General features: G+C 40.3%; 1 protein-coding gene across 1 annotated transcript; it reads right to left on the bottom strand.

The window, feature by feature from the left end:
• Positions 1 to 1,111: 1,111 nt before the first annotated feature.
• Positions 1,112 to 23,285, bottom strand: LOC124046887 (ankyrin repeat domain-containing protein SOWAHB-like). The gene is made up of 13 exons (XM_046367665.1): positions 23,020 to 23,285; positions 19,402 to 19,463; positions 18,677 to 18,967; positions 12,197 to 12,295; positions 8,599 to 8,649; positions 6,963 to 7,064; positions 6,776 to 6,787; positions 5,688 to 5,690; positions 3,843 to 3,929; positions 3,543 to 3,695; positions 2,747 to 2,819; positions 2,489 to 2,590; positions 1,112 to 2,014 (listed from the first exon to the last, which is right to left on the bottom strand). Exons 1-13 carry the CDS (start codon positions 23,141 to 23,143, stop codon positions 1,839 to 1,841), a joined length of 1,335 nt encoding a protein of 444 aa, XP_046223621.1. The 5' UTR covers positions 23,144 to 23,285; the 3' UTR covers positions 1,112 to 1,838.
• Between the last annotated feature and the right edge of the window lie 277 nt (positions 23,286 to 23,562).

The following is a 23,562-nucleotide window of genomic DNA, read 5'->3' as shown; positions in this document are numbered from 1 at the left end:
AAATACAAATAGAATACAACGTAAAATACAAATAGAATACAACGTGAAATACAAATAGAATACAAGGTGAAATACAAATAGAATACAAGGTGAAATACAAATAGAATACAACGTAAAATACAAATAGAATACAACGTGAAATACAAATAGAATACAAGGTGAAATACAAATAGATTACAAGGTGAAATACAAATAGATTACAAGGTGAAATACAAATAGAATACAAGGTGAAATACAAATAGAATACAAGGTGAAATACAAATAGATTACAAGGTGAAATACAAATAGAATACAAGGTGAAATACAAATAGAATACAAGGTGAAATACAAAATAGAATACAAGGTGAAATACAAATAGAATACAAGGTGAAATACAAATAGAATACAAGGTGAAATACAAATAGAATACAAGGTGAAATACAAATAGAATACAAGGTGAAATACAAATAGAATACAAGGTGAAATACAAATAGAATACAAGGTGAAATACAAATAGAATACAAGGTGAAATACAAATAGAATACAACGTAAAATACAAATAGAATACAACGTGAAATACAAATAGAATACAAGGTGAAATACAAATAGATTACAAGGTGAAATACAAATAGATTACAAGGTGAAATACAAATAGAATACAAGGTGAAATACAAATAGAATACAAGGTGAAATACAAATAGATTACAAGGTGAAATACAAATAGAATACAAGGTGAAATACAAATAGAATACAAGGTGAAATACAAATAGAATACAAGGTGAAATACAAATAGAATACAAGGTGAAATACAAATAGAATACAAGGTGAAATACAAATAGAATACAAGGTGAAATACAAATAGAATACAAGGTGAAATACAAATAGAATACAACGTAAAATACAAATAGAATACAAGGTGAAATACAAATAGAATACAAGGTGAAATACAAATAGAATACAACGTAAAATACAAATAGAATACAAGGTGAAATACAAATAGAATACAACGTAAAATACAAATAGAATACAACGTGAAATACAAATAGAATACAACGTGAAATACAAATAGAATACAACGTGAAATACAAATAGAATACAACGTGAAATACAAATAGAATACAACGTAAAATACAAATAGAATACAACGTGAAATACAATTAGAATACAACGTGAAATACAAATAGAATACAACGTGAAATACAATTAGAATACAACGTGAAATACAAATAGAATACAACGTGAAATACAAATAGAATACAACGTGAAATACAGAGGGTGAACCAATAGAAAATAGTGTCCCTCGTTTTGTCCTTCAATAGAAATACAATGAGAAATACAGAGGGTGAACCAATAGAAAATAGTGTCCCTTATGACAAATCAACCAACTGACAATGTAATAGTGCGATCATCAACATGTAAACGTGGCACTTCAAATCTGGAACGTCAGATCGGCTTGGAAACTACACATTTGGGCACGGTCTTCACTAAACATGGTGTGGGGAAAAAGGCAAGTGAAATTCAAAATACACACTAAATTGAAAGAGCAAGAAAACAAATGCAGCATGCAAAATAGCTCCGTATGTAATGTCACATTTTGTCTCACTAGAATCAAATTCTACTTTTAAAATGGAATTAAATTATAATCAAATAATTTTGGGAGATTGCTACAATACAATCAAGGTAGTAAACAACAAACTAAACAACTCAATAGTTACAGCTCCCTACAACATAAACGCATACAGAATAAATACTATAAAAGCATACATTACAATTCAAATAAACACACAGTGACTGAACATGTTTTGTGATGTAATTTCTGTGATGCCATTGAATGCGGGACATTTGGCTTAGCTTCTTCCTTAGCGTGAGAATTTCCTGGGTCTGAATGCGGGGACCATGAGTTGATGGGGTGCTAGTGCCACCCTCTCATTTACAGGGGCTAGCTCCTCCGCTGAGCCCCACTTCTTCTTGGACTGGAACAACGAGACCAACTTCCTGTTCCTACTGTGGTCTCTGGCCTGGAACTCAGGGAATTCTGAACAAAATACAGACCACCATATAATACATTCTATGTAAGGCTGAAACGGTAATACATTCTATGTAAGGCTGAAACGGCAATACATTCTATGTAAGGCTGAAAGGGTAATACATTCTATGTAAGGCTGAAAGGGTAATACATTCTATGTAAGGCTGAAACGGTAATACATTCTATGTAAGGCTGAAACGGTAATACATTCTATGCAAGGCTGAAACGGTAATACATTCTATGCAAGGCTGAAACGGTAATACATTCTATGCAAGGCTGAAACGGTAATACATTCTATGCAAGGCTGAAACCTAACGGTAATGATGACCTTTTTTGGGCTCTGTTTTGATCTTAGTAACAATGACAATGTTATTCTGCATCAGACCGGGGAGGGAAATATTGTGGTCTTTTATCATTTCTTGCGTTTAGACAACATTTCAGAGACGTCAGAGAGTCAAAAACAAAATAGTAAGAGACACTCACGTGTCTCCTCTGGAGCTGCTCGGTCGTCCTCTGTAGGCTCCGTGATGTTCAGGTACTGGCAGGCAAGATGGCCGCTGTAGTCCCGCAGATTCTTCTTCGCACCTGAGAGGAAAGGAAGAACATGTCAAACAATGACTATAAGAAAACATGTAGCTGGAAAAAGGCAATCAATGGCAGAAAGAGAATAGATTACCTGTTGCACTGATTCCACACCCCAAAATGTAAAAAAGCACGTGGGTTAACTTTCCCTGTATTTACCGTATTTTCCAATGAGCAGCTCCAAAATGTGTCGATGGCCATGCAATGCCGCAATATGCAGGGGTGTATAGCCCTGCAAAACAAAAAGTGGAAAATTATGCAAATGTATTCCCCACCAAAGACATAGGGGTATAATGCTAATTGTATAACCATTTTTTTCAAGAACAAAACAGGCTGTCCAATACAACTATTTGAACATAACCTCTGACATCCACTGTGTGCAGAGTTCAAGGTTTAACCCTGGACAAATGTACAAGGCGTTTTAAGACCTACCCCCTAGAGTTTCCCATGGCCCCAACACAGCCAATGAAAACATGAAAGGAGAGAATATACAAATTACCAGAGGTTATGGCAACACAACATAATGACCACATACATAATTGGCTAGTTATTCTCAGAAAATTGCCATAGTTGTGAGTTTGGCACGGTAATACATTTACACAATTGACATGATTTATTAGTAGACACTCTGTGGGCGTGTTTTAAGAATAGTAAACTAACAAATATTTGACTGACTAGGGACATTCTGTTAGTCCCCACAAGGTAAAATGCTATTTGTAGGGAGTTAAGGTTAGAATTAGGTTTAGGGTTAGGAGCTATGGTTAGGTTTAGGGTTAAGGTTAGGGTAAGGGTTAGAGTGTAGGGAAAATAGGATTTTGAATTATGTATCCCCACAAGGTTAGTTCTACAGGAATGTGTGTGTGTGTGTGTGTGTGTGTGTGTGTTTTTTGACTGCTGTATTGAATTTGCACAGCTGGATCTTCACAGGAACCATTAAGATGCAACATTATATCACCAACACCACAGAAAACAGAAAACAAGATAACCTGGCCGCAACCCATAGGCTCATTACCTTGGTAACAAATCTGCCTGGCCGGTCTCCAAATATACAAACACTGATCACTTCCTGCGTATGATATACTGTACTGAAAGAGGAGGTACTCACATGCTGAAAGAAAATTTAAAAAAAAAAACAGTAGTAATGTTATTACTACGGTTCGACAATATTTTATAGCATTCCATTCCAATAGCATAAGAAATTACATTGCAGAACACAATACAGCCCATATTCACACAAAAACAAGAGCAAACTCACAGATTTAGTGTTCACATCAGCTCCTGCGTTAACCATCATGGTAGCCATGTCCTCCTTGCCGTGTTTGGCTGCCCAGTGAAGAGCTGTCTGTGTCCAGAACAAGGAGAGGGAAATGTGAGCCATTCACAAAATACAGCCGTTTGAACCAAACTATTTCCCTATACAGAACAAAAGCACTTTACTGCAACACCGACACAGGAGTTGCCCTATTTATGTATACAAAGATACTTGTATTGACATATACACAGAGACTTGTATTGAATTGACATGCACACAGATCATTGTATTGATGTACACACAAATCAAATTGTATTGGTTGCATACACATGTTTAGCAGATGTTATTGCGGGTGTAGCGAAGCGCTTGTATTGTATTGACATATACACAGATACTTGTAGATACATTCCCAGTAGTGGTTAGTCAGTAGATAGTAATTGGCATACCATCATTACTCCTCTACCAAGTGGTTTCAACAGTGTGGATCAGATGAGAGTTCTGATAGGCTGGCTGAAGCGGTGGGCCAGCTGTGCACAGGAGTAGTGGAGAGATGGAGGGAGAGGTAGAGGGAGGGACGAAGGGATGGTTTCCTGCCATCTAACAGAGCCTAATTACAAAACAACACTGCACTGTGCCCACACCAGGGGGGGGGGGGCAGCCGCCTGTCACAGGGAGGAAGATTGATGATGTTGGTGTGACCCTCAGAGGGGAGCGAGGGAGACCCACCCAGGAATTGCCCCACTGTCAGCACTCAGCCATCAGAAAGACAAGGCTAGGGCCCCACCACGCTGTGTGTCCCCCGCGCGCACACACACACACACACACACACACACACACACACACACACACACACACACACACACACACACACACACACACACACACACACACACACACACACACACACACACACACACACACACACACACACACGCGCTCAGAGACAACATGCAGACAATTGCCCACAATTTCACCTGCTGAATCGCCCGTAATTACACAGCCTGAAGTGCTCAGAGACCCATTGACAAGAGTAACACAGTTGATCACAGCAGCGGCACTATGTCAGAAAGTTGTATGTGGTTTGCGTGGGACTTATTCTTGAGTGTGCAGAGCTTGGCTGCAAATGTCAGCCTCTGAACCACAATGTCTATGTTTCTCAGTCTGACTCCAGACATGGAACAGGGAGAGCAGAACATAGGTTACCTATGTCAATCAAGACTAGTAAAGGTATTCCTTTACTAGAGTTGGTTAGGCAGCTGGAGCTCACCAACTATGAACATCCTTGCCTTAAATGGCATTTCTTCATCTCCTGAATTACACGCTACTACATCAGGAACTTGGTGAACTATATCACAACCTCGATATTAGGACTCAGAGCAGTTGGGGGGGGGGTGCACCTCTAGATATCCAAAACCAGTCTGGGACACAGATTGTGATAGATGAAGTCTGGCTCTGAGTATCTCCATCTCTGTTGCCCGCCCTGTCACACGCCGAAGACGGATTGGTCGGCTGGGCCGTTTGAGTGGCAGCTTGGCGGGTCTCCTAGTGAGCGGGAGTGATGGACGAGATGGGACAGGATGTGGCGTTATCCCCTCCTCGTGCCTCTCGTTCCTGTCCCAGCCCGCTGGGGCCACCTCCCGCGTTCCTGCCTGACTGATGACACACTCAGTGTGTGTGTGTGTGGGTGGGTGGGTGGGTGGGTGTCATGCACCCAACATGGGAGTTAGTAGTGTCCAAAGGGACAAGGGTTGATCAAGAGGAAACATTGGACAAAATGACCTATGGCCTGTGACACTTTCCTGTTCATAGTAAGACCACTGAGGAGTGATGGGAGAATGATTTACTTACAAACTGCAGGGTCAGAGGAAGTACGTCACAGTCCAGCACGGCAGAAGAGGGGAGCACATGTCATGTGTAGAGGATGAAAAGGACAGAGATCAGGAAGGCATAGGCTATGTTAGATGGGGTTAACATATGTGGGTCTTTGAATTAGCCATTCCCTGTCAATGACAGTTGAGGAGGAGAGTGTAGCTACACAATCTATCTGCTATTGGGAAGGTCAAAGTTTATGAGTGGTCTAAACTTTGTCTGATGGAGACAGAACTAGTCCACAAACGGCACCCAGACCTCAACTTCAGGCCCTAGGTAAGAGTGACTTCACCGCCGAACGGTGACGGTGGGGGCATCAAAGCCGCCCGAGGGAGATTTAGCTCCTTCCCGGGGACATGGCCAACACTGTTCTTCAATTAATCCCAGCCTGCTCTATAACTTTCAGATTATCTTTAAGTGGTTGAAGTCTTTGTGGTGCATTAAGAGTCTCTCTCTAATCCCCGCTCCCATCTCCCTGCACTTCAATGGCGACCCTGGTATCTTGTCTGGGTGGGGATGCTGATGGCAGGGGCTTAGGGATAGGTCTTAGAAGGTGGTCTGACACAGGACAGTGTGAGAACCCCAACACAGGGGAGGGACAACAAACATGAACCCAAATCTCTTGAGCGCACAGGGAGACCAATAAAGGGATTTGGGTTGTCAGGGGGGGGGGGGTTCCAGGAGCTAAAAAGCTATCTCCCATAATCCTTTTGAAAGCGGCACCTTTGAAATGCATGATCTTGATGTGTGTACATCACAGGGTTTTTAGAATACAACTAACGGAAAAATAACAATGGAATGTCGACTATTTGAAGTGCATTTTTATAGGTTTCATAAAACAATAGGTATCATTTCAGAATATGATCAACTTTCTAGAAATCTAGAAAATGATTGTCAAGAATTGAGATTAACAAGATATAAAGTAGGGCATATCAATATTTAATTCACTTACCCCCTGACAGTCATAGCAGATTCCAAAAAGAAAATAAAGAACACAAAATCAGTCAATTATAATAGAAATGTAATACAAATATTCCTAATTAAAGTTGTGGAGAAAGTATACTCACTGAAACAAAGTCCTGGTTTAGTCAAATGAAGGAAAGGGAAGGAGGGAAACTACATTTAGTGTTTGCATCCAATAAAACAAAGCTATCCATTTATCAACAAGTATACTGCAATGTTATGCAGACACATCAAGGTAGTTTGGGAAACCTTGGCCTTTGTGAAGGGCAGAGGTGGATGGGTAGAGGTTACCTTCTTGTTGGCCAAGGAGGGCTCCTGTTTTAGCAGCTGGGAGAGGTCAGAGAGACTGCCACAAGTAGCAGAGTAGATCCATTCCTTCTCCATGGGGTCCAGCTGTAGGGATTGGATGAGCTAAGCAAATGGATAGTGTCCATGGAAGCAGACGTCTAGTATGTACAGTATTATGAATATTCATGTCTAATATGTACAGTACCAAATCAAAGGTTTGAACACACCTACTCATTCAAGGGTTTTTTCTTTATTTTGACTATTTTCTACATTGTAAATAATAATGAAGACATCAAAACTATGAAATAACACATATGGAATCATTGGGGCGGCAGGGTAGCCTAGTGGTTAGAGCATTGGACTAGTAACCGGAAGGTTGTAAGTTCAAACCCCCGAGCTGACAAGGTACAAATCTGTCGTTCTGCCCCTGAACAGGCAGTTAACCCACTGTTCCTAGGCCGTCATTGAAAATAAGAATTTGTTCTTAACTGACTTGCCTAGTTAAATAAAGGTAAAAAATAAAATAAATGTAGTAACCAAACAAAAGTGTTAAACAAATCAAACCATCTCAATTGGGTTGAAGTCGGGTGATTGTGGAAGCCAGGTTATCTGATGCAGCACTCCATCACTATCCTTCTTGGTCAAATAGCCCTTACACAGCCTGGGTGTGTGTTGGGTCATTGTCCCATTTAAAACAAATGATAGTCCCACTAAGCGCAAACCAGATGGGATGGCGTATCGCTGTGGTAGCCATGCTGGTTAAGTGTGTCTTGAATTCTAAATAAATCACAGACAGTGTCACCAGCAAAGCACCCCAAAATCCATCACACCTCCTCCTCCATGCTTCACAGTGGGAACAACACATGCAGAGGTGATCTGTTCACAAAGTCTGTTCTTCTTATTGAAATTCGACCATGAAGGCCTGATTCACACAGTTGATGTTGAGGTGTCTGTTACTTGAACTTTGTGAAGCATTTATTTGGGAAGACATTTCTGAGGTGCAGTTATTCTAATTAACTTTGACCTCTGCTGGTAACTCTGGGTCTTCCTTTCCTAAGGCGGTCCTCATGAGAGCCAGTTTCATCATAGTGCTTGGTGGTTTTTTTGACTGCACTTGAAGAAACATTCTTGAAATTTTCCGGATTGACTGACCTTCAAGTTTTAAAGTAATGATGGACTGTCATTTCACTTTGCCTATTTGAGGAGTTCTTGCCATAATATGGACTTGGTCTTTTATCAAATAGGGCTATCTTCTGTATACCCACCCTACAGTGTTACAACACAACTGCTTTACTCAAACACATTAAGAAGGAAAGAAATTCCACAAATTAACAAGGCACACCTGTTAATTGAAATGCATTCCAGGTGACTACCTCATGAAGCTGGTTGAGAGAATGCCAAGGGTGTGCAATGCTGTCATCAAGGCAAAGGGAGGCTACTTTGAAGAATCGCAAATATATTTTTATTTGTTTAACACTTTTTTGGTTACTACATGATTCCATATGTGTTATTTCATAGTTGTGATGTCTTCACTATTATTCTACTATGCAGAAAATAGTACAAATATAGAAAAACCCTTGAATGAGTAGGTGTGTCCAAACATTTGACTGTTACTGTATATATAAATGTGGAAACTCACAGCCACTGGGGTGGAGCGCATTCTGCCCATACTCTCCTCTTCCGACTCAGACTGAAAGAGACAGACGATAAGACAAATGATATGAGTATGATTAATCCATCATGCTGAAGCAGTAGGGACATCTCTCCCAACCAAGGCCTTATGTTGTTCCACATAGGAATGAATGAATGTCCTAAAGCCCTAATAGACACACACACACACACACACACACACACACACACACACACACACACACACACACACACACACACACACACACACACACACACACACACACACACACACACACACACACACACACACACACACACACACACACACACAAATCAATCACAATGTTTGTATGTTTATCACCTCAGACATCAAAAGGGACGAAGTGATCCAACAAGTGTTAGACAGATAGGTAGGATGGAGGCAAAGTGAGCTTTTCACACCAAGGGGTCAATGTAATAATAACTGTGAACTCCACTGTTAACCAATAGACAAGTCTGTCTGTGGACCTTAGGGCTCCTGAGTGGTGCAGCGTGTCTAAGGCACTGCAGCTCAGCGCAAGAGGTGTCACTCCAGTCCCTGATTCGAATCCAGGCTTTATCACATCCGGCCGTGATTGGGAGTCCCATAGGGCGTTGCACAATTGGCCCAGAGTCAGCCAGGGTAGGCTGTCAATGTAAATAAGAACTTGTCCTTAACCGACTTTCCTAGTTAAATAAAAGGTTAAATTAAAAAATACATTGGTCAGAGACCATCCCACCATCTGTGTTCCCCTTTGTTTTAAACGTGGTCAGAAATGCCCCGAAATTAAAGAACACATTTCTCTGAATTGCACAAAAGTGTCATTCTGGCTGATTAATGTGGGGAGAAAATGGCCGTTTTCTATATGTTTTGTTTTGTCAACCACTTGATTGCTAATTGTTCTGAGATCATACAGGGACATGATGTAAAAACACCAAAGTCTTTCATGTCGCTGTCATACATGCCTTGTATAACACGAAAAGTGGAGGCCTATTTATCCACTGGCACATGTCCACTTTTTCTGCTGGAAATAAAAAAGACAGGGTAAGAAAAATATTGTTGGGCAGAATTGTTTTCTATAGTTGAGTTTCATTTTGTCAAGTGAATCTCTCAGCACTTTCCTCCTCTCTGTCATGTAATTCCATTCTCTTTGTCTTGAGGTTTAGAACCAGGGTTTAGAACACAGTTTAGAACAGAGTGATACTTCAGCTTCCCAAGCGCTTTAAGAGCAAATGAGAGTAGCACAGGCAGAGATACAACTGGGGGGGGGTTGCGCAAAGAGGAAGTTCAACCAGCCACAGTGAAACAGCTTTTTTTAGACAAGGGAATATTTGCTGACAACAGGTTCTTTCCACAGCATCAATAATTTTTTGATACAACTCCCACATTCTAATGTTGTCACATAAGAGAGGTGGTGAGATTCAGGAGGCCCTTTTACGTTATTGTGATCTATGTATTTGTAGAGATCTAGTTACATCCAATTCAACAAGATAGGAACACAACCTAAGTTTCTATCCAATTGGCGACAGATTTGAATGTGAACATTGTCAAAAATGCATAAAAACGCAAAAGAAAAAAACTTTTTGTCACAGCAGGTGTTTCCATCAAACTGACCTGTTGCTGATAAAAGGCTGTGTGTGATAACATTGTGCACATTAAAATGACTTTTGCGGTTAAAGTTCCCATGTACCAAATAAAAGTAGAGTTTCCAATCGCATTTTCAACTCTCCTGATGGTTTTTTCACCAAAAAAGTTGCGATAAATAACCAATCTTGCCCAATCTGGCATTGGCCCATGCTCTTTAGACAAGAGTTTGCTGATAAGGCGAACAGGTTATATGATGAGATATGGAGAAGAGCAAAATCATTGTATTTGATAATTGGCAGCCAAACACTAATCATCATGCCACCAGCAATAAAATAATAGCCTAACCTCGACATTTAGCCTATATTGGACATTTGCATGATCACTGATAATTTAACCACACGATAAACTTTTCATGCTTTTCCAAGAGGTTTTTTATTTTTATTTCACCTTTATTTAACCAGGTAGGCTAGTTGAGAACAAGTTCTCATTTACAACTGCGACCTGGCCAAGGTAAAGCGTAGCAGTGTGAACAGACAACAACACAAAGTTACACAAGGAGTAAACAATAAACAAGTCAATAGCACAGAAGAAAAGAAAAGAGTCTATATACATTGTGTGCAAAAGGCATGAGGGGGTAGGCGAATAATTACAATTTAGCAGATTAACACTGGAGTGATAAATGATCAGATGGTCATGTGCAGGTAGAGATACTGGTGTGCAAAAGAGCAGAAAAGGTAATTCAATAAAAACAGTATGGGGATGAGGTAGGTAAATTGGGTGGGATATTTTCCGATGTAATATGTACAGCTGCAGCGATCGGTTAGCTGCTGAGATAACAGATGTTTAAAGTCGGTGAGGGAGATAAAAGTCTCCAACTTCAACGATTTTTGCAATTTGTTCCAGTCACAGGCAGCAGAGAACTGGAAGGAAATGCGGCCAAATGAGGTGTTGGCTTTAGGGATGATCAGTGAGATACACCTGCTGGAACGTGTGCCACGGGTGGGTGTTGCCATCGTGACCAGTGAACTGAGATAAGGCGGAGCTTTACCTAGCATGGACTTATAGATGACCTGGAACCAGTGGGTCTGGCGTTGAATATGTAGTGAGGGCCAGCCGACTAGTACATACAGGTCGCAGTGGTGGGTGGTATAAGGGCGTTGTTGCGCCTTTTTCACAACACTGCATGTGTGGGTGGACCATTTCAGATTGTCAGTGATATGTACGCCGAGGAACTTGAAGCTTTTCACCTTCTCCATGTCGATGTGGATAGGGGCGTGCTCGCTCTGCTGTCTCCTGAACTCCACGATCAGCTCCTTCGTTTTGTTGACGTTGAGGGAGAGGTTATTAACCTGGCACCCCTTTGCCAGGGCCCTCTCACCTCCTTCTTGTAGGTTTAGGGCCATCAAGGAAACCTATATATTTCTAGATTCATCTTAATCTGTTTAATGGGCAAAAATCTTAATTATTTTTCTAATGAGTTCAAACATATTGTTGCAACTTGCTTTACATAATGACAGAACAAAGGGCAGCATTCAAATGCTAATGCTCGCCCCCTTCATATTGTTTCCCACTCTCAAACATCCGTGGTTTGTTTTAAATCCAGATAATTTAGCTACTGCCATCTGGTGGAATTTTGCAGCAACAGTTCCTGCTATGACTCACTATTTTGTTTAGAGAGAGAAAGTAAATAATAAGTATTACTAGGGAGGCAGAGCCAAAGGCCTGTAAATGTCCAACACAGTGAAATGTGACGAAGAAACATTAGAGGAAAGTTTCATCTCAAAAGTATTTCTTGTTCCTTGTGTACTCTGGCTCCAGGACCTGCTCTCCTCGCCTCCGTTTTGGCATTTTGAGAGGGAAGTGAGAAGAGCATTGGATGACATCTTCTCCTTAGAACTTAGAACCTCCGATTTGTTCAGAAGATAAGGCGAGGAGAGAGGACACAAGGAATTAAGGAAAATACTTTTGAGATTTTCTCCTGCTGTCACTAGCCTCTCACCTTTGACCCGGAGTCCCTGTCTAGCTCATCCTCTCCGTTACTGTGCGCTAGCGTTTTCTCTGAAATGGACGGTGAGGGGGTCCTCTCGGTGTGCTGGTCCTGGAGGCACAGAGACAACATACAGAATTAAGCTATGATGAGGCAGCCTTAGTCTGGCCTCAACACCATTTAAAAAAAGGTCTTAATGTAATTTTAAAAGTGTAAAAGTATATACGTGTGGTTAAGATAAAGTGCACGGCTAAATCCCAAATCACCCCCTTCCCCCTCCATTTGCACCTTCACACGCACTGCCATATGCACAAGTGTCCCAAAGATGAGGGAGTGAAAATGATTGAATGTGTAGGAGCTAATTAGACCCTCCAAGTCGGCAAGGTTGAAGGCTCCACAGCCAAGTGCTATCGCACCACAAAACGCAATATGTTTGGAGTTCGCGCAATTGAATACAAAATAATGGCGAGGCGTGCCTAATTATATGCCAGTGCATATGTTCCTCTGATTACAAGGCTTGACACATTTAACAAATGAAATACCTTCCAAATTAAATGTTTAACTGTTAAGGAGGATTACATCTTTTTTTTCGGGTGGATCAGCTTAATATTGCGGAAAGATTGTTGCTTCCATCAATGTAATTGTCTGCATCATTTCCAATCCCCCATATCTTTTTTTGGTAAATATATATATATATATATGCATATACATACACACATACATACATATTTTAAGAATATACCTTTATTATTCACTGCAAACCTTACCACCCTTCCCTCAGTAAACTAATAAACTAATAAATAATAACTAATAAATAATAACACTTAGGCTTCTACCTTCAGTTTAAATGTATTATACACATGTTAAATCATCAAATCAAATTTTATTTGTCACATACACATGGTTAGCAGATGTTAATGTGAGTGTAGCGAAATGCTTGAGCTTCTAGTTCCGACAATGCAGTAATAACCATTGAGTAATCTAACCTAAAAACTCCACAACAACTACCTTATAAAGGAATGTAAAGGAATTAACTATATGTACATAAAGATAGATGAATGAGTGATGGTACAGAATGGCATAGGCAAGATGCAGTAGATGCTATCGAGTACAGTATATACATATGAGATGAGTAATGTAGGGTATGTAAACATTATATTAAGTGGCATTGTTTAAAGTGGCTAGTGATACATTTTGTACATCAATTTCCCAGTATTAAAGTTGCTGGATTTGAGTCAGTATGTTGGCACCAGCCACTCAATGTTAGTGGTGGCTGTTTAACAGTCTGATGGCCTTGAGATAGAAGCTGTTTTTCCAGTCTCTCGGTCCCTGCTTTGATGCACCTGTACTGACCTCGCCTTCTGGATGATAGCGGGGTGAACAGGCAGTGGCTCGGGTGGTTGTTGTCCTTGATGATCTTTATGGCCTTCCTGTGACATCGGGTGGTGTAGGTGTCCTGGAGGGCAGGTAGTTTACCCCCGGTGATGTGTTGGGCAGACCTCACTACCCTCTGGAGAGCCTTATGGTTGTGGGCGGAGCAGTTGCCGTACCAGGCGGTGATACCGCCGGTCAGGATGCTCTCGATTGTGCATCTGTAAAAGTTTGTGAGTGTTTTTGGTGAAAAGAAAAATTTCTTCAGCCTCCTGAGGTTGAAGAGGCGCTGCTGCGCCTTCTTCACCACGTTGTCTGTGTGGGTGGACCATTTCAGTTTGTCCGTGATGTGTACGCCGAGGAACTTAAAACTTTCTACCCTCTCCACTACCGTCCCGTCGATGTGGATAGGGGGGTGCCCCCTCTGCTGTTTCCTGAAGTCCACGATCATCGCCTTTGTTTTGTTGACATTGAGTGTGAGGTTATTTTCCTGACACCACATTCCGAGGGCCCTCACCTCCTCCCTGTAGGCTGTCTCGTCGTTGTTGGTAACCAAGCCTACCACTGTGGTGTCGTCCGCAAACTTGATGATTGAGTTGGAGGCGTGCATGGCCACGCAGTCGTGGGTGAACAGGGAATACAGGATAGGGCTCAGAACGCACCCTTGTGGGGCCCCAGTGTTGAGGATCAGCGGGGTGGAGATGTTGTTACCTACCCTCACCACCTGGGGGCGGCCAGTCAGGAAGTCCAGTACCCAGTTGCACAGGGCGGGGTCAAGACCCAGGGTCTGGAGGGTACTATGTTGTTAAATGCTGTGCTGTAGTCGATGAACAACATTCTCACTTAGGTCTTCCTCTTGTCCAGATGGGTTAGGGTAGTGTGCAGTGTGGTTGCATTTTACAGACACAGTCTATTTTACAATAGTTATATTTTGTTTGTTTTTAGTCCTTCCTCTATTCCTGATGTCCATCCAGTTTGATTTCTATTTGTAACTGTGCTATTTCACAACATTTCTGAGCCTATATACATTTGACAAATGTTATGTTTTACATTGGATTTCTTGTTATTAGTCCCATCCTTCAGCTCCATTCAACCCCTCCCATCTATCTCTTAACACCATCCATTTTGGATTTCTATTTGCCATTATTTTTCAACTGTGCTTTGATGTTTCACAAAAGTACTGAACCTTTCCATTCTCATAGCTTCTACAGATTATAAATTAAAGAAACATTTTATCTAAAATAATTATTATATTATTGATTGCTTGACTATGGCTTTTCAAACCACCCAGTATTGTTATCTACAGTGTTAGTTCTAGGCAAATGTTGCAATTCTTCAGCCATTCCTGGGCCTGTGACCAAAAATGAGCTACATATGGACAATACCAAAATAAATGACCTAATGACTGCAGAGCTGGGAAGATTGTTATAAATATGGGGGCTACATTCTATTGGTTGCAATAAATGTGTATAGTAATTTAAATTGAAAAATGTGAAGCTTTGAATCCGGCGTTGTTTTACATTTCAATTCATAAACCATGTGCCATGGAATGGGAACATCGGAAATCTCTTCCCAACTAATTTGCAATGTATATGGCACAGCTGTCAATTTGGTCCTTAAATGAAATTGGTATACGTTTTTATAATCTATCACACCATTTATGTTCTTTAATGCAGGGCCGACAGACAAGTTCCTTACTTTTTTCCCCTTCCACTTGCCTCTTCCATTTTTGTGGTAATGCTGCAATTAGTTAGTCGTAATTTTGGGTTGAGCAGACATTTCCATATGTCTGTGTTAGTTGCATGTGTGACATAACTCCACCAGTCCTATTTATGATATTATTCACTAAAATTATACCTTTTTTAAACATTTCATCGAAAAATACGTTTTTTTTAAATCAATTAGTATATTTGAGTTTAACCACAAGACTTGTTATATTATTTGTTCTGTCTTTTCAGGTGGATTAAACTGAAATGGCAACCAACTTTGTAAGGCTTGTTTAAAAAATAATGATATTTTGGAGATTATTTCCTTTTCAAACAACCGAAAGTGAGCAGTTGTAATCTGAATAAAGGGAAAAAGGCCATTCTTGAATATAGGATGAGACATTCCTGCCAATTTACTAGAGAACCAGTTTGGATTTAAGTATAACTTTTGTATGACTGATGCCTTTAGTGAAAGGTCTAATGCTTTAATATGTAATAATTTCTGCCCCCCGAATTTATATATTAAATAAATAGGCCCTTTAAATTTTGTCTTGCTTGCCATTCCAAATAAAATGTAATATTTTTTGTTCATATCATTTAGAAAGCAGGTCACTAGGTGTAGGCAAAACCATAAGCAACTAGGTAAACTGTGATATGACAAAATCAGGGTGATTTTTTCACAAATAGACAGGTATTTTCCTTTCCATGGTAGCAAGATATTATCTATTTTTGCTAACTTCCTATAAAAAATGTTTTGAGTGAGATAATTTCTTTCTTTTGGGATTTATATACCGAGTATGTCCACATCTCCACCTGTCAGACTATTGTCAGACTATGTAGAATTTGCCAGACTATGTAAAACTATGTAAAATTGGAATTTTTTAGTGATCCAATATAGCACATTTATCATAATTTGGTTATAATCCAGAGAGGTTAGCAAAAGTATCTAGATCCTCTATGAGGCCGTGGAGAGACTCTAATTGTGGTTTTAAAAGAAAACATGAATCATCAGCGTACAATGAGACCTTTGTTTTTAAGGAATGGATTTCTAATCCCTTAATATTATTGTTGGATCCAATTTTAACGGTTAACATTTCGATGGACAACCATGTTTTACTCCTCTAGACAGTTTAAACTTTCTGAGATGTAGCAATTATGTACTATTTTACACCTAGGGTCACTATACATAACTTTGATTTTTTATTTACCTTTATTTTACTAGGCAAGTCAGTTAAGAACAAATTCTTATTTTCAATAGCGGCCTAGGAACAGTGGGTTAACTGCCTGTTCAGAACGACAGATTTGTACCTTGTCAGTTCGGGGATTCGAACTTGCAACCTTTCGGTTACTAGTCCAACGCCCTAACTACTAGGCTACCCTGCCTCAATTTTACAAGAGATTCCCCAACATTGAAATATTCTAGGCATTTAAATATAAACCCAGGTCGTACTTTATCAAAAGCTTTTTCAAAATCAGCTATGAAAACCAGGCCTGGTGTCCCCGATGTTTTATAGTATTCCCCGTACTTGTTTTTACATCATCTCCAATGTATCGTCCACGTAAAAAAAACTGTCTGATTAGGATGAATAATATCTGATAATACTTTTTAAATTCTATGCGCCAAGCATTTAGCTAGGATTTTTGCATCACAACACTGAAGTCTAAGAGGATTATATCTTTGTTAATTTCAATTTATTTAATTATTAAAATGTGGAACATAAATTGCATCATTCAAAGTCACAAGTGTGTCCTGAAGTTAATGGGTTTATTGATCCCGTCGCCACTCGACGGAAGTCACCGTCGGCGTTGACATCATCAACAACACATGACAACAGAGCAAGTTGGTAGAGGCGAGGGGGTGATTTGGGATTCACAGCACCAATCCATTGCCATGCATAGGTGTGCCTTACTTTAATTGCTTGCTACAGAGTTGATTGCTCAGGTTTAAACCAGGTATGGCAATTTAAGATAATTAGCGTGCAACTCACCCATACTTTCAGTCTCTCTGAGTAGTAAGCTCTAATCCTGTTCCATTTGATGCAAGCTCTGTATTTTAAACTAATGTCAACTTGACTAAATATGCAATTAACTTCATGTTTTCCATAGTATCGCCTGGTCTAATTAAAGTAAAGTTCAACTAATTAAATGTACATTCTCATTGGTTAATCATTATGGGTGGGGTTTAGGAGCAAAGGTAGAAAGGCTGTCGTTTTTTCTCAGCTCAGGTTTGAACACCATTTTACAACGTGTATAGGCAGTTGATGTTAGCTGTCCTAGTTGATTCTCCTAGTCAAATCAAATCAAATTTTATTTGTCACATACACATGGTTAGCAGATGTTAATGCGAGTGTAGCGAAATGCTTGTAAGGGGTAGAGTTAGGCTCTGTTTATCACGAGAAAAATAGTAATCCGTGGTTATGCTGTATAACATCTAAGCCTAGTCTTAAAATGCAGTAGGAACCGTACTGCAGTAGGAACCGTACTGAGGGGGCTGAGCTTTAGACTCGCCATCTGTCATTTTGTGAGTTTTTGTATCCTGAATTTTGCTATGACAATGTTTTCAAGACGAGCCAAATGTCCTGCAATAAATCCAAGTACTGTTTTTCTACAACCATTGGTCCTCATTCCCACCTGTCACCTACCTTGGATCTGCTATTCAACAGAGGCCATCTCTCCATGCTACATTTAATAAGAGCTTTCTTGTTTTACACCTGCTTACTGTAATTCTGACAAAGTTCTAGGTAGTATACTATATGTCCACTTCATGCCAAAACCACTTGTCGTGCTGTTGCCCTTTTCCTGTGTGAGTAGAGATATTGTTTCCACTAATTGGTATTTTGACTAATCACATAAAATCTTTTCGCATGAGATCTTTTTCAGAACTGACCTTATCGGCCAAAATACCAATTAGTGAAAACAATAACAGAATTGGGCTGCCTGTCTAAACGCAGCCTAAGTAAAATCCCTTCTGCTAGATTGTGTAAACTGAACAGCTGGATTTTTACTTTGGTAAAATATCATTGTGCAATTAACCCTAACATTTCTTTAGGAAATGCAATACGAATTCCACAACTCAAACCAAATGGGAAAGACAACCAGAATGAGGTTGTTAAATTAACAGCTGCACCCTTTGAGTAAAATATATGGTAACTGGCACAAGCCATTTGTAAAAAAATAATTTAAAAAAGACAATACAGAATTACCTTTTTGAGAAGTCTATAAAATGACAGATTGGAAATTAGTAAGAAGGATAATAGTATCAAAGTCTTGCTTTCAATCCATGCTTCTTCCGCTCTAATGCCATGCTCTTTGTGTGAGTTCTTCTCAGCTTTCTAGCATACCTATCAATGCATCTCATCCCTCTTTTTTTTGTGGGAAACAAAAAACATCAAAACTGATCATGGTTGAAGCTCACCTCCTGCGTGTGCTCCTGCTTGGGTGCCTCTTTGAAGGTAATTCTGGGGATTCCTCCACACCACATCACCTGTGAAGGCTTCCTCGCCTCTGCCCTCTTGGCCGGGTCAGGCTGGAGGTCTGGTTCCTCCTGGGTGTGGAGAGACGAGACCCCCGACACATCCCGCTGGACTGATGCCGAGGGCCTGGAGGTGCTGGCCGCAGGACTGGCTTGTCTGTCTGTCCCAGGCTCTGTCTCACTGCCCTGCTCCTGCTGCCTGTACCTCTTCTTCAGAATCAGGTACTTCTCACTCTAATCGGGACAGACGGCAGGCAGGTGATGAGGATGAGGGTATAGGACTACTGTTTAGGAGAGTTTAACTTTGATCTAAACGTAAAGTCATTATGCAGAGTGGAATTTCTTAAAAACGAAGATATATTTTATTGTGGAAATAATTTAAACTGTTTGAGATGTATTTGTAAGTTGCCCTTTCTAATTATTATGTAACTGAATGGTAATAACCTTGTGTAGGCCTACAACCGATAACACAGGGTGGGGGCCCTAATCCTATTGCTGAATAGCAAACTACATAGTAAACAGACACAGAAAAGTAACAAATTAACTACCATGGCTGAGTACTGATGGTGGGAAGGCAACTCAATTTGAGTGTGGAACATGAAAGAACTATGCACACTTATCACAGCACACTTTCTACAAATGGTCGAAAGTTCACCTACTTCACTTACATTCTCTGATTTCACAACAGCAATCATGTCGATGATCCGTTTGAACTCCTCTCTGTATTTGTCTGGGGAAAATGACCAATTTTGGCATCATAGAATTAGGAATTAGAATACTAGAATGGGCATTAACCTTCTTATGAGGGTCCAAATGTCAGCCATGTTGGTCAGGGAGTTAGTCAAAATCAACGTGAATAATGTATCTGCAATGTATATGTGTTAGCTAGCCTACTAGTTTTAGAGGAATGGTTCCATAAATGTTTCTATTTAACTGCCAATATGCCAACATTCCATTCAAACAATCCCGTCAATTCACAGCCATATATACACTGGCTCAAATCAGTTGATGATAGGATTTAGACAAGTTGTAAATGCAACAACTACTGATATTGTATCATGTAATAGCACTCACAGCTTTCCAAGAAAAAAATCATATGAGACATATATTGTTTATTTACATATATTTTAGAGGCTATTTATAAATAAAATGTGCATAAAACCTGTATAAACTGTATTTTTATTATATTACAAGATTTTAGGTTGACCATAATTCAATAACACAATTTCTGATACATCACATGCCTTACTTTTATTTTTGCACAAGTAAAAGAAGGAAATGCATCACCTATGCCTCTACTGCAATTAATTCCAATTAGACTGGTTTTGGATTTCTTCCTGGCCAAGATGGCTGCCATTTTCACCCCATTCTGGAACTTTGGGGTTTATATAACATATCCCCTCTAGTAATCTAATAGGATCTCTAGAGTTGGCATATCAAGTTCCAAAAACATGATATAACTTTTTGTTTTCTCCCAAAACCCCAGACTTTCATTCTCTGAGGGGGTTAGAGAAAGAAAATGGATGATGAGTATAATAAATATAATTTGGTGTAAACAGTGTAATAATGTAATAATAGCATTCTTATGGAATGAACTCTAATGGGATTAAGTGTTGTCTTACAATTGATTAAATCTATATTTTTTATGATTTTTTTTCATTTTTAAATGTATTTGTATTTTATTTTATTTATTTTTTACCCCCTTTTCTCCACAATTTCAGGATATCCAATTGGTAGTTACAGTCTTGTCCCATCGCTGCAACTCTCCCGTACGGACTCAGGAGAGGCGAAGGTCGAGAGCAACCCTGCCAGGCCGCACTGCTTCCTGACACACTGCTCGCTTAACTCGGAAGCCAGCCGCACAGCCGGTGACCGAAGTCAGCGTGCATGCGCCCGGTCTGCCACGAAGAGTCGCTAGAGCGCGATGGGACAAGGACTTCCCGGCCGGCCAAACCCTCCCCTAACGCCGCTTGGCCAATCGTGCACCATCTCATGGGTCTCTCGGTCGCGGCCGGCTGCGACACAGCCTGGTATCGAACCCTGGTCTGTAGTGATTACTCTAGAGCTACGATGCAGTGCCTTTAGACCGCTGCACCATTTGGGAGACCCTAGATCTTTCTAGTTGACAAGCCTCTCTAAATCAGGCTGTTGAATCACTGGCATTCCAAGATGTAGACCTATTGAGTCTGAAGAACGCATGATGGCTATTTGAGATTATTGTGTGGCCTGTGCAGACTTGTGGCTGATCTGCCTTCCCTGTTACTTCATCATCTTTCCCCTTCTTGCAGAGGCCAGGTTTGTGTCCCAAATGGCACCCCTTTAGGGCACCATTTTTGACCAGGGCTCTGGTCAAAAGTAGTGCACTTTATAAGAAATAGGTTGCAATTTGTGGAGCACGACAGGGGCTCCAAGAGGGAGGGGCTTTTATTCTTCATTCCTCTGCAGGCCAAACACGGCTCGAGTTGCAAAACAATCATCTCAGAAAAAAGTCACTGACTGGTAAAAGGGACGAAGAGGAAACTAAGGCTCTCTCTGCCAACATGAGGCAGGCAGAGATACAACCAACTCTACTCCCACATCTCCAAAAAGCCCCCCCCCAACCTATCTGTCTATTTCTGCAGTATTAAAGCTTTCCAATGGGAACCCAAACAAACTGCAAATTGATGGCTATTATAATAGTTTATGGTTTTAACTTCCTCTCCGACAGATACAACTGGGTTTGTGAAACGATATTCAGACCTGATGCTGACAGACGTCAGGTTGTATAGGCTGCTGTTTCTGAGAATGTTTCTATTACCCCAGCCGGCCAGACCACTTAACATAGGCCATCTTAGTTCAACAAGACAATACTAATGGCTGAAGCCCTGTGTTTGAAAGAATGTTTAGGTATGTAAGAATATAGGCCCGAACAATTGAGCTCTTTCCTTTATCCTGACAGCAGCAGGGAGTGGAAAGAACATTTTGAATGAGACAGTTGCATAGCTCACAACTTCACGTCCACAAAAACAGGAAATCCAGAGGAAGTGGCCACTTACATCTCATCAACAAAATAATTCCTGGTGACATGTTCAGTAATTCTTTAGCTAAAAAGGTAGACAGATAGCCATAGCAACTGGACAGACACAGCAATGTTAGCTATCACTTCCCCACATTACGGGGAAGTCCCCCACTATATCCCCACTTTATTCAATCGTAATAAAAAGAGCACCTCATTAGCGATCTAGTTGCGCTGGTGGTGCCTGTGGCCTAAATGATTGCATTATGATTAAAACACTATTATCGTGCAATCGTGCCCATTAAAAAAATGGGACACACGTGTTGTTATAAATGACTAAGTACTGGAACTATGTGTTGGAAATCATTTTCTTAATTGGACACTCCAGCCATGTCAGATAGCACAATATCAAAGCTGCTTTATTTGGAAACCTCGGTCAACAACTGTACCACTGAGATAGCATCTGGACAGTACAACTGTAAATACAAGGTCACATTGGATAATCATTCATCTAGCGCCTGTCAAAACATGTTAGGGCCTCGTTATTTTATCCAGAACCAAGCCGGGATAATGCCCTGGTGGATTCCATTGCAAGTGATTGGTCAAACGTAACAATATTGTAATTTCAGGTATCAGTCTCAAATTGAGGGAGGACATTGGAGAAATTATTAGCTGTCAATAAAACTATAACGGTCTCAGGTTTCAGGATAATGCCGAGTTGTGTTCATGACTCAGGGGCTGAGTGGTATTAATTAAAAGGCAGCACCATAATCACACTGTTTATCAGTGTGAATCATTGGTGTCATACCACAACAGAACACCAAAGTCCAAATGGTGAAAATGGTTGGTTGTTGTGGTCTGGGTCTCAGGCAAGAATTGGGTAGCAGGCACCAGAGAATTCAAGCAATTATAACTGGTCTCAGGAAAGGAAATGACATAATTCCTGGTGTAAATGTTCTGTTTAAAGGCCCTTTAATGTAAAGCAGATGTTTAGGTTCGGATACCCGACAGGGAATTGGGAACAATGATAAACAAATGGGTTTGAGGGGAAACTATTCATGAAATAGAATTGTTATAAAGGAATAAATTATGTATGATCATATGATGTGTCTGGACCACACAGATTATGTTATTGTGACAGCTACATACGTGACAGATGTCGCACGAGACGAGAAACGGTGATATCGCGTCAAGTCATCCATCACGAAGCAGTTGATGAGAGCAACTGTTGCAGTTTCGTTGAAATCATTTTTGAAATTCCACATTTCCGATACAATGTACTGCTACTTACCACGCAGCTGCATGTCGTTATGACCAATGAAAGGCCTGTATATTTTCATTAAATCAGCATTTTTTACTTTCCCTCCGGCTGAGTAGAAATAGTCCAGCAACGATTCCTCACTGACATCACCCATTCTTGCTTTATGTGTGCTCGTTTTCTATGACTAAAAAAGGTTTCTTTTAGAGTTAGTACGGTCTTGCTGCTATGACATTGTACGCTCCCTGGCTAATTTGAGAAGGAAAAAAACAAACATTTGTAGCACATGTCCAACTTCATTCCAACCAAACCCAACCCACTCACTGCGCCCCCTCCGTTTAACTACTTCAGTGCTGAAAGAAAACTGTGAGGGGTAAAAGCCTTTTGAAAGCATATGTTACGGTATAAAATATATTTCCGACCAACTTGAACCATTGTGTTTAAGCACAATTACAAACTCTTTAACACTGATGGACACATTCCCATGAAACCTAACCCATGCATCTCAGTGGATTACTTTGTGTACAAATCTTTCCATTTTCCCGCAAGTTTATTATTTGTGACCAAGTGGGAGGT

This window comes from Oncorhynchus gorbuscha, linkage group LG10 (assembly GCF_021184085.1).
Source record: "Oncorhynchus gorbuscha isolate QuinsamMale2020 ecotype Even-year linkage group LG10, OgorEven_v1.0, whole genome shotgun sequence".
NCBI classification, from domain to species: Eukaryota; Metazoa; Chordata; class Actinopteri; order Salmoniformes; family Salmonidae; genus Oncorhynchus; species Oncorhynchus gorbuscha.
This window is presented reverse-complemented; position numbering and strand designations above follow the sequence as displayed.